Raw genomic sequence first — 10,811 nt, 5'->3', positions numbered from 1 at the left:
GATTGACTCTAGTTTTCATTATTAGTGAAGAACTACTTTTTCCCTCACTTCCTTACTTTCATTCCATCTATTTCTAAAGTAGAATGTGGGGGAAAACACATTCTGAGTAATGCTGGATGATGGAAAAAAATGTCATTTCAAGTGTACAGGTTCTTGGGCATGTAAATATTTCTTCAATATTAAAACTTTACATTTCAAAGAATTAATAACATAACTGTTGTTTTAAAAAGTTTAATTTGCAGAATTTTTAGTGGTTTGAATTTTTGAACTTATTTTTTGACTTTAATATTGCCAGCCTAAACTAAGCTGTTGAGTATATTTGAAATGTGTATTTGCACACGTACTTGAACATATATATGTAATCTTATTTCTTATGTTTGTATTTCAATATTTATGGTTTTAAAGTCAGTTCTTCGATATATTTTTAAAAACTATTATATATGTATACATATATATATATATATATATAATATTTTTCATTACTTTAAATAGTATATAAAAGTGTTCCAGTATACAGGATACTTGAAAATGAGACACATCCTAATAAAATCATTTTTTTTCTACAGAACATACATTGAAGTTTTCATCCTTCTGAAGTTGAAGATAATGAGGACTTACCATTGCCTTCCACTGATCATCTGGACTTGCATGCTTCATACAGTTGACAACATCCCATTACAAGCAAAGGACAGCAGTTACTTATTAAGAAGGATAGTGAATCTGACAAAAGATGATGGGAAAATGCTCCATCGCACCAAGCGTGGCTGGATGTGGAACCAGTTCTTCTTGTTAGAAGAGTACACAGGTACAGATACTCAGTATGTAGGAAAGGTAAGATTTTTTATCTGGAAAATCCAGAAGTTTAATGTGATATTAAATAAATAAATGAATAAATATATGTATATACACATATACATACACACACACATATATATAAAGACTTTTATCCACTAAATACGAGATTGACTTAAATTATTTTTAAAAAGTGTGAATTAATACTTCATGTGTCATGTGACTAAAAACGAAATGTAGTTATCATATCCAGTAAAATTTATTAAAATACATCAATGTACTTTAGTAACCCTAGTTCATTAGGGTTCATAATAGAATGAACTGTTTGAGAGATGAATTTGTAGCATGCTGCTTCCTACATCAATCAAGATGGGTTCCTGTGTGACTGCCATCTAGGTAAGAAGTGGAGTAAAAACATAAAGAGAATGAAGACAATACTTTTAGGAAGATGTACTGTAATGTCAATTTCAGCATCCTCAACAGTTGGCCATTAGCATTCAGGAGAATTAACAGAGTGATAATACAACTCATTTTGGGGTCCTACATTTGAGTTTATTTTATTGTCTGTCTCCTCTTTCCTTCCCCCTTAATGCATTTTATTGTTTTAGTCCACAGCATCTTAAAATTTTATTAATAATATTTTTTGACATTTCTTGCTACCTGCTTATTTTCTGTATCCAATCTTGTCTGCACTCTTTTATCTTTATAGGGTCTCCTGATCTCTCTGATTGTTCATAACTTGAGCACAATTCTCAGGTGTGATGACACCCTGAGAGTATCATCAGGAATGATTTTACATTCTGACAATCACAATCACGCACATGCCATACATTTATTCTTCTTTATTCTTAGCGTGCAAGTATTAACGTTAATGGTCTGAGAATTGGCTCACTGAAACAGCAGAAAAATAAATTAGAACAAGCCAAAAAAAAAGGAAAATAAAGAAATATAACTGATGGCACAAACTTATTCAATATCTTTCAAACCAGAAGAACATTTATTCTGAGAAATTGTCAAAATCTTGTTCTACTTCATTTTGTGTGGGACAATGTGCTTTCTCAAATACAGTCTCTGTTAAGTGAAGCCTATTATTTCCTTCTTTTTGAGATCTCTCTTTCGTGGCTACTTGGGTCACTTTTGTCTAGTGCAGTTCACTCAATCATTCTTTTCTCCCATCCTATTTCTCTTTAGATTAGTCATGTGGCATCCTTCTGTATCCCTCATTTAACATCACTTTCACAGTCTAGTTAATAGGTATCATCAGGGCATTTCAAGTTCAACAAGCAAACGTTTGTGTCTAAGTACTTGAAATTGCTTTGTGATTCTTTTTGTCGGGGGCAGTGTATAAAGGACTCAAAGTTGGGTCACAGGGTCTTTCTGAAATGGTTCAACCTTGTAGTTTCACAGATGCAGGAAAATGGTCACAGAAAAGGGAGCTAGTTTTAATCCCATGACTACTGAAGCCCCTTTACCAGTATGTGTGATTTAACTTAAAATTGAAACGTTTCCTAAGTAATGATTATTCATTTCTAAATGACACAGTTTTTCAAATTGTTGCAATGAACAACCTAAGATATTAGTTACATTTCCTTTCCTTTCCATTTCTTTGCTTATTTATCTTCAACAGTAGACTGCAAGGTAACATGGAAAGCTATAATAATCACATTTCTGCCTAGGAAAGATTATCAATGCAAAATTGTCTTTCATCCATTTGTAGTTTTCTACTGGAAACAATATATGAATGGGAGAAATATTACAATAATATAAAACACCTATATTCTTTTTAAAAATATGGGCTTCCTTTACTTTGTTAGTTCTTTTGTCTCGCATATGCAATTATTGATCACATATTTTAATATTAAATGTCCTTCCAGCAGTTTTTAGGATTATTTATTCATTAAGTTCTCATTTATTATTACTTTAGTGGCTCTCCTGACTGTTTATATAAGCAACTATTGGCATGTGCAAAAACCAATCAAATCCTTAGCTTTAAGCATTTTAAAATACTTGAATTCCCATAAAGATTTGACATTTTGAAGGCAAAACGGACTAAAGTGCTATCACTCATATCACCAATTAAATTTACAACTATTCTTTCAGAATCCAATGCATTGGCCATAATAAACCTGGTGAATGAACTCCTTGGCATCTTCATCACACCCTAAAATGGGAAAAGGGCTAGTAAAATCTAGCAAACAGAGATTTTCGTAGTTTTTCAAAAAGTAGATATCACAGGAAATAACACAAAATTAATTTACATATAATATAAAATTATATAGTTAGAAATACCTATAAACCTCAAAATAAATCTAAGATTTCAGATTGAATTTAAAGAAATATTTTTATGATGAACCAAATAAGAACAATACTATTTATTTAGTTCACTATGCATATACACACATATAACCATGTGCTTTATAGGACTGAATCCTATATTGTTCAATAACTATACAAAACTCAGGAGTCATATAAAATTTCTAATCACATATTTTTTCTAGATCAAATTACATTGTTGTTATAATTTGTTTAATTCTAAAACTTTTAGAATATTCTGTTACCTCCTAATATGATCAGGAAGGGTGAGCAAAACTCTAATAAAATTGTGCAGGTAGACAGATTAAATACAACCTGTAGAAGAAGAAAAAAAAATAGAGAGAGAGAGAGAGACAGAGACAGAGAGACAGAGAGAGGCAGACAGACAGACTGATGGTGTTGAGCCTCTATTGCCCAACATTCCAAACTGACACCTTTTCAAGGAGTGATTGAAAAATTAAGACACTGCTAATAGTTCAAGTGCCAATCTTGAAGGGTGGAGTACAGATCTGGAGTGAGCAGTTCGCTGTCATCCTTAGCATATATTAGCAGAATACTATGGATTAACATGACTTTATTTTAAAGGAGCACTGCTCCATTTTTATTTACCTCACTGACCCTCTGTATAATATAGAACTAAATCCAGAAGTTTTGCAATTAAATCAATTCCTTTTCGTTTAATAATAATGGAATTTGACATTTAGTTGGTCCTTTTTTTAAACTGGAACTATCAGTTATTTTTAATACTGTTTTATTTAATGAGGTGAATCTTTTGTTCTTTCTCACTCAAGATTACAAAGTCAAAAAATGACGTGTTATCAACTCTATAATTAAAATAAAAATAGGTAATTGAATTTTTAATCATTATAATTCCATTTAAGAAATTATTTAAAATAAGTCTCATAAGAACTATAACACATGATTTTAATACTTTGTTTAGATAATATTAACATGTGTTTTATTTGATTATTTGTTTACTCTCAGGGTGAGGAAGTGAAACCTAAGCTTCAATCATACTAAATAAATGATATAAAATTGGACTATATCGTAGGCCATGTTTAATTTTTTATATTAGATATAGGCTCCATATAATCTTTGGTAATTATGAATTAACCATCTACCAATTAACATTGATAATACTTGAGTAGATATCATTACATCCTTTTAATATCTGATTGTTGACCACATTTATTGATGAAGAGATACACAATTTTCAAATAGAGCAGCATAAGTATTTTGGGTGGTTGTTGTTATTTTAAGAAAGATTCCTGGATTCATTAAAGTATTTGCATACTAATCAAATTGACCATTAGATATTAAGTCAATTCAAAGCAAAATATTTAGTATTTGCTTGTTCCAAAATAAGGAACATGGGGCATTTGAAATGTAATTATGCGACTTCCTGGGGAGATATCAACAAAACCCATAGATCACAGAGACAACAAGTAAGGCACTGAACATGGACCACAGAAATGATTCTCCCCGTGTTTGGAATACTGAATCAGTTAGTGTATTATGTTACAACTGTGACTGTAATCAGGTGTAATATATAGTAGTATGGTTTACTTAAAGGTCATTGCGTCACAGAAAAGTCAACCTTAACATTGGAAAGGCCATGAAAGCTTATCTGGAGCTCTCCGAGCAGCATTCAGGCAGTTCAGCTCAGGCACCCAGAGTAGCTTCCCCCCGATGTTGCTGCTTGTGCAATCTTGGGAAGCAGGTCTCTCAAATCTTGTCATTTTCACTCACATCATCATGAGTATAGTCACAGTATTCATAAGGAACATTCGACCATCACTGTGCACTCCGGTTACAACAGCGTCTTTGGAAAACAGAGGGGACACAGACCCAGATATAAAATTGATAAGAATTATGTTCATATTTATTTTCAAACTATGAAAATTTGTCTTCTCCACATTTACACATGCTCATATGTGTGCCAAACAATGATTTGTCCCCCCAAAAAAAATCTATAATGTAATTGTCAATAGTTCACTTTCTGTTGAGCTCTTAGAACATAGAAATTTTGATATAGAAATAACAAGAAAAAGTGAAATTAGAAAAAAAAATGGATTCTCAAATTCAACGAAGCTTACCTGGTGCACAGTTATGGTATGTTATAGTGATTTTTGGAACCTAAATAAAATACATTTATAAAGATTTTAGATTGTCATTATTTTGTACAGTATATGCAGCAGCTACCTTTGATTTATGAATCTACTTCATTCCAGAATTCTCTTCATAGCCCAGTCATTTGAAACTCAGAATACATGAGAAAAATATTATGCCTTCTGGCCAGCTCCTCCAGACAGCTTACACAGACTAGTTTCACACCACAGTACAGAAAAAATCACTTTCAAAATAGAGCTCCATTTTCTATCATGTACTACCAACACTGTCACTGCCCATTCAGCTTTACTACCTCAGTGTACCACTATCTCATAGCATGTAATAAGAACTGCTTCTTCTCCAAAATGACCTCCATATATTCAATAAGAAAACATTAAACAAATATTTAAAATGTAAATAATATTTATAATAATCTATATCAAATCATACTGAATTAAGATTTGCAGCTATTCTTAATTTCTGAATTTAAAATAAATATAAACTTTATTTATTAATGTAGACGTCATTTATTTATTAATCTTTCTATTTATTTAATATCCTGATGGCAGTTTCCCATCCTTTCTCACTTCCCAGTACCTTCCCCCGACTTCCTCTCTTCTGTACCCCATCCACCCCTCCTCCGCTGTTTCTCTTCAGGAAAAGGCAGGCCTCCCATGAATATCAACCACAGTATATCACGTTGCTGCATTACTAGTCACATCTTCTCCTATTAAGCCTCCGATTAAGGCAACCAACCCAGTAGGAGGAAAATTTCCCCAAAAGCAGGCAACAGAGTCAGAGACAACTCCTCCTCCCCCTGTCATTAGCAGCCTCACAGAGGATCAAGCTCTACAACTGTAACACACATGCAGAGGCCTAGTCTCTCTCACAGAGGCTTCCTGTTTGTCAGTTTAGTCTCTGTGAGGCCCCTATGAGCCCAGGTTAGTCCATTCTGTGGGTTTTCTTTTGGCGCCCTTGACCCCTATAGAAGACTTTTTAATTTTTTTTTGTGATATAAGTAACTGCAAAACTGCTTTAAGTATGTTATAAAATATTGTCAGTATTTTCAACAAACTATGTATGTAATTTTTCATAACACGTCTACTTCTTTTGGCTTCAGGCCTTTTAAACTATTTATACTATGCCAACATTCTCTTCATCTACTTCAAAGAATACAGGTGATAAATCTTACTCCTTTATTACCTTAGTGGTTTAAAATCTTTAAAAAAATAATGAAAGGGAGGGAGATAAGTAGAAAAAAAGATAGGAAGTTAATTAGCAGAAGTAGCAATGTCTCTAGGTGTAGTTACATACAAAAAGAAGGATGGGGATAGCATCTGTTTAGGCACAGGACAGCATTCACCATTGTTGTAGTTGTGATATAACATGACATTTTCTTATAGAAAACGAGGCTTAGAAAAAAATTTTCAAATAATGCTAAATTAAAATAGTATAGTCATACCATAGAAACAGATGAGGACATTTAAATGTTTGCTTCAATAATTTATAAACTATGAACATAGACATCAATTTAACAGTGTTGATTTTCTACTTATTCTTTTTGTTCTTATTGTTTTTGAGATAACGTCTCATTATGTAGATCTGGGGGCTTTGGGATTTGAACTTTACTATGTAGAAAAGCTGGCCTCTAACCTACAGAGCCTTTCTCCTCTCCCCAAATACTGAGATTAATGGGATGGCACCACATTTGACAGAAATTTTAATTAATTCATTCATTTTTTTATCTTTTCTTTATCAGTTAATGCTGTGATTTCAATGTTTTGTAAAATTAGAAAATCGAGATTGAAAATGACATGACACATAAAATATCAGCTAGTCTTTTTCTGCTGTTCACACACATACGTTTCTGTGATGGAAGTTTGCACTTGGTATGCAGAGTTTAATAGCAAATATCATTTTTATGCTTGGTATAATTCTCACTGTTAAGTGTCAACAATATCTAGATTCTCTATATTAATCAACTAAATTTCTGAAAAATTATAACTCCTTTCTGCAAAGTCAATTATTTGCCCATGTAGGAAATTGTTAGATATTGTAGATATTTATTTATAAGTTTGTTACTACATTTTGGTATGAATTTTTAGTACTACATATCGTCTGTATCCAGTTAATGCTGAAAAAGTCCTTTTAACAGAGTGAACAGACACTGTTAACTCCTAGCCAAAGAAGTGAATAGATGAAGTCATCTGTAACCTAAATAACGTTTGTGACTACAATAAACTACCTGCCAAAATGCTATTCCAGGATAAAGGAGACGTAATGAGCTGGGTGTTTAATTAATGTTACATTGCCTGATGTAACATTAGAGCTATTCTTTAAATTAATGATGCATGCCTGCTTGTTTAAGAACTAGGGTGCTTCATATTTTCAAGGAACAAAGGTATTTATCCCAGATAGCAACAAATATTTGCTTTTCTCTTGTGCAAATATTTTGTAATCTGCACAGAGGAAAACTTATTGACCTGTATTAAGCATCACAGGTTTGCCTTGATGGTGTCCATGGAAACGGAGCTAGGAAAAGATTACAAAAATTCTCACCATGCTTTACATTGAGCTCATGAGGTAACTGAAGTCACAGTAGATATGCAATAGTTATGTGCACAGTGAGATACATGTACTGAATGCTAAATCAAATTCTCAGCTAACATTTCGGAGGATGTGATTATAATAAATTCACACCGTCAGAAATAGACAGATTATTTCTGATTAAAATCAGAGGCACAGATACATATTTAAGAATGACTGAATGAATTAATTAATAATGAATAAATTGGTGAATGAATAATAGTTGACCAGGTTAACCAAAGATGAAGACTGCTTTCTTGTTCCTGTAGTAGAGAGTAAATGCCAACTCAATATTTTATAGCACACGTATTTCTTTAAAAACTTCTCACATGACTTTATTTCATTACTTTTATCCTATAAAAATAATAAAGAACTACTAGTAACATTTTAACTTTTACTTTATTAAATATTTCATATATGCCTGAAAATAATTTGTGTGTCATACATGTTTGGCAGCACACAATATTATACCATCCCAGAAAATGTTTCTATTAGTAGTTCAAAATTCTATGGTTATAATTTCTATATGTTCAATTTGATTCTAATTGTTAATGGATAATGAGATACTTGTAAGCTCCATTTACTTGTTTTTCCTTTTTAGCTCTTTGGGATTTTGATTTATGTTCATAGTTGTGATTAAACAATCTTTATCATTAGTGAAATAATATTTAAAATAACATTCAACGGAAGGTTGTGAATCCAAGGTAGGTAGGTACATAGTAAGTAGCATTGTGCATCCTCTTTCCAAAGCTGAAATCTACACTGACATCAAAATGATTATTTCCACAAGGCATCCTCTTTAGCATATTGATTACTGGCATTCCCACCACAGCAAGTCAGGTCTCAAACACTGATCATCTAGAAGGATCTTATTTGAGTCACTTTGCCTCATACTAATTTACCATAAATCCCTGCAGATGATTCTTGTGTGATTTATTCTTGTTCTAAGTTAGCATTTAGCTTTTCAGTATAATTCTTTCTGAAATGTTGATATACTGTTTTAAATGTGCAGCTCAGGATTAGTTTATCCTGTTTATATTTTAAAATATTTAATGTGTTCTATTGGTTTATGCATTTTTTTTAAAATTTTTATTTTGCAATACAATTCAGTTCTACATATCAGCCACGGATTCCCTTATTCTCCCCCCTCCCGCCTCCTCACCTTCCCCCCAGCCCGCCCCCCATTCCCATCTCCTCCAGGGCAAAGCCTTCCCCGCAGACTGAGATCAACCTGGTAGACTCAGTCCAGGTAGGTCCAGTCCCCTCCTCCCAGGCCGAGCCAAGCCATCCTGCATAGGCCCCAGGTTTCAAACAGCCAACTCATGCAATGAGCACAGGACCTGGTCCCACTGCCTGGATGCCTCCCAAACAGATCAGGCCAATCAACTGTCTCACCCACTCAGAGGGCCTGATCCAGTTGGTGACCCCTCAGCCATTGGTTCATATTTCATGTGTTTCCGTTCGTTTGGCTATTTGTCTCTGTGCTTTATCCAACCTTGGTCTCAACAATTCTCGCTCATATAAACCCTCCTCATTCTCGCTAATTGGACTCCCAGAGATCCACCCGGGGCCTAGTCATGGATCTCTGCATCCAGATCCCTCAGTAGTTGGATGAGGTTCCTAGCACGACAATTAGGGTGTTTGACCATCCAATCACCAGAGTAGGTCAGTTCGGGCTTTCTCTCGACCATTGCCAGCAGTCTGTTGTGGGGGTATGCATTTTTGAAGTCTATAAATCTTTGACATTTCCTTGGTATAATTTTATTCATACATTCACAAATTTTCTTTGGTTTTGGTTATCTGAAAACACTTTTATTTCACTTTCAATTTAAATAATATTTTCAACAGACCTTAACATGACAGTTTTATTTTCTCATTAAAGATTTAAGTTACCACTACATATTATTGTTGAATCTATGCTATTAATAATATCAGCTGTGATTCTTATTGTTGCTGTCCATATTTCTCTGCCTGCTTATAAGTACTCCAAATAAGTATTATTTTAAACAGTCTCACCTAGGTGTGCAGATTGGTCTTGTGTTTACTCTACTTGGAACCCAATAATCTGTGAATAGTATGGTATTACTGGAGCAGAAGAGTTATGTACCATGTGGAACATCACTGATTCATTTTCTTTCTTATTGTAATTTATTTTTACTGCAAATGAGTATTGGATGACCCTATGAGTTCTTAAAATGATGTTCTATGAAGTGGATTAGGAATATAAATATGCTTTATAGAATATAGGTAATAATTATTTTCATATTTTTCTAGAAAATTTTCCTTTCTAATATCAAGATAGTAAGCACAGGTCAACATAGCTGTAATGTAGTAAGTTTCATCATTTAGCTACAATTTTTATTGAAGAATTTCATGTAAATTACTATATATATTAAAAAATAAATTCCTATCTGCTATTTTTTAAATTCTACATATCTTTGGTAAATTATTCTTAGAATAATACAGCATAAATTTGAAAACTCTACTCTAGATTTCTTCTTAAGATTATTAGTTATTCATATTCTCCATAACTTAAGATTAAGGTTTGAAATCAGCAAATGCTTGAAGACAATGCTTTCATTATTATATGACATTCCTCATTCACTATGATAAAAATGATGTGGACTAGGCAAAAGTAAATATATATGGATTTGATTTTTCTTTATATTTACCAATGTTCCTGGGGAATGTTTTTTTTTCCTATCAGTTTTTGAAATAATCCAATATTTTATTAATACTTCTTTAAACAAATAGTACCAATAACCACTACTTATTTTCATATACCATTTACTCAGGAGGGTCATATACATTTGCAAGCACAAAACATCAAAAAAAAAGTATAAAATACTTTATTTTACTGCTCTGGTTGTATGAAATGATTTCAGGGTGTTTGCACATGTGCACAGGTCTTACAGTGTCCTGCTGCTTGATTGCTACACACAGTTAGTTATTGTATTGTAATTCCACAGTCACTAGTAGAAATGTACTTGGTAGCATTTTCATTTTTGCAT

At 32.8% G+C, this 10,811-nt stretch overlaps 1 protein-coding gene across 1 annotated transcript in view; it reads left to right on the top strand.

The window, feature by feature from the left end:
• Window positions 1-606: 606 nt before the first annotated feature.
• The window catches only part of LOC131922001 (cadherin-9-like), a 79,358-nt gene continuing 69,153 nt past the window's right edge, over window positions 607-10,811 (top strand). Inside the window, exon 1 of the mRNA XM_059276735.1 lies at window positions 607-831. Within this exon, the coding sequence (XP_059132718.1) occupies window positions 607-831 (225 nt within the window). The remainder of the gene's footprint in view (window positions 832-10,811) is intronic.

Source organism: Peromyscus eremicus, chromosome 11, assembly GCF_949786415.1.
Source record: "Peromyscus eremicus chromosome 11, PerEre_H2_v1, whole genome shotgun sequence".
Classification (NCBI taxonomy): domain Eukaryota; kingdom Metazoa; phylum Chordata; class Mammalia; order Rodentia; family Cricetidae; genus Peromyscus; species Peromyscus eremicus.
Note: the sequence above shows the minus strand (reverse complement) of the source record. Positions and strands in the feature narration are given on the sequence as shown.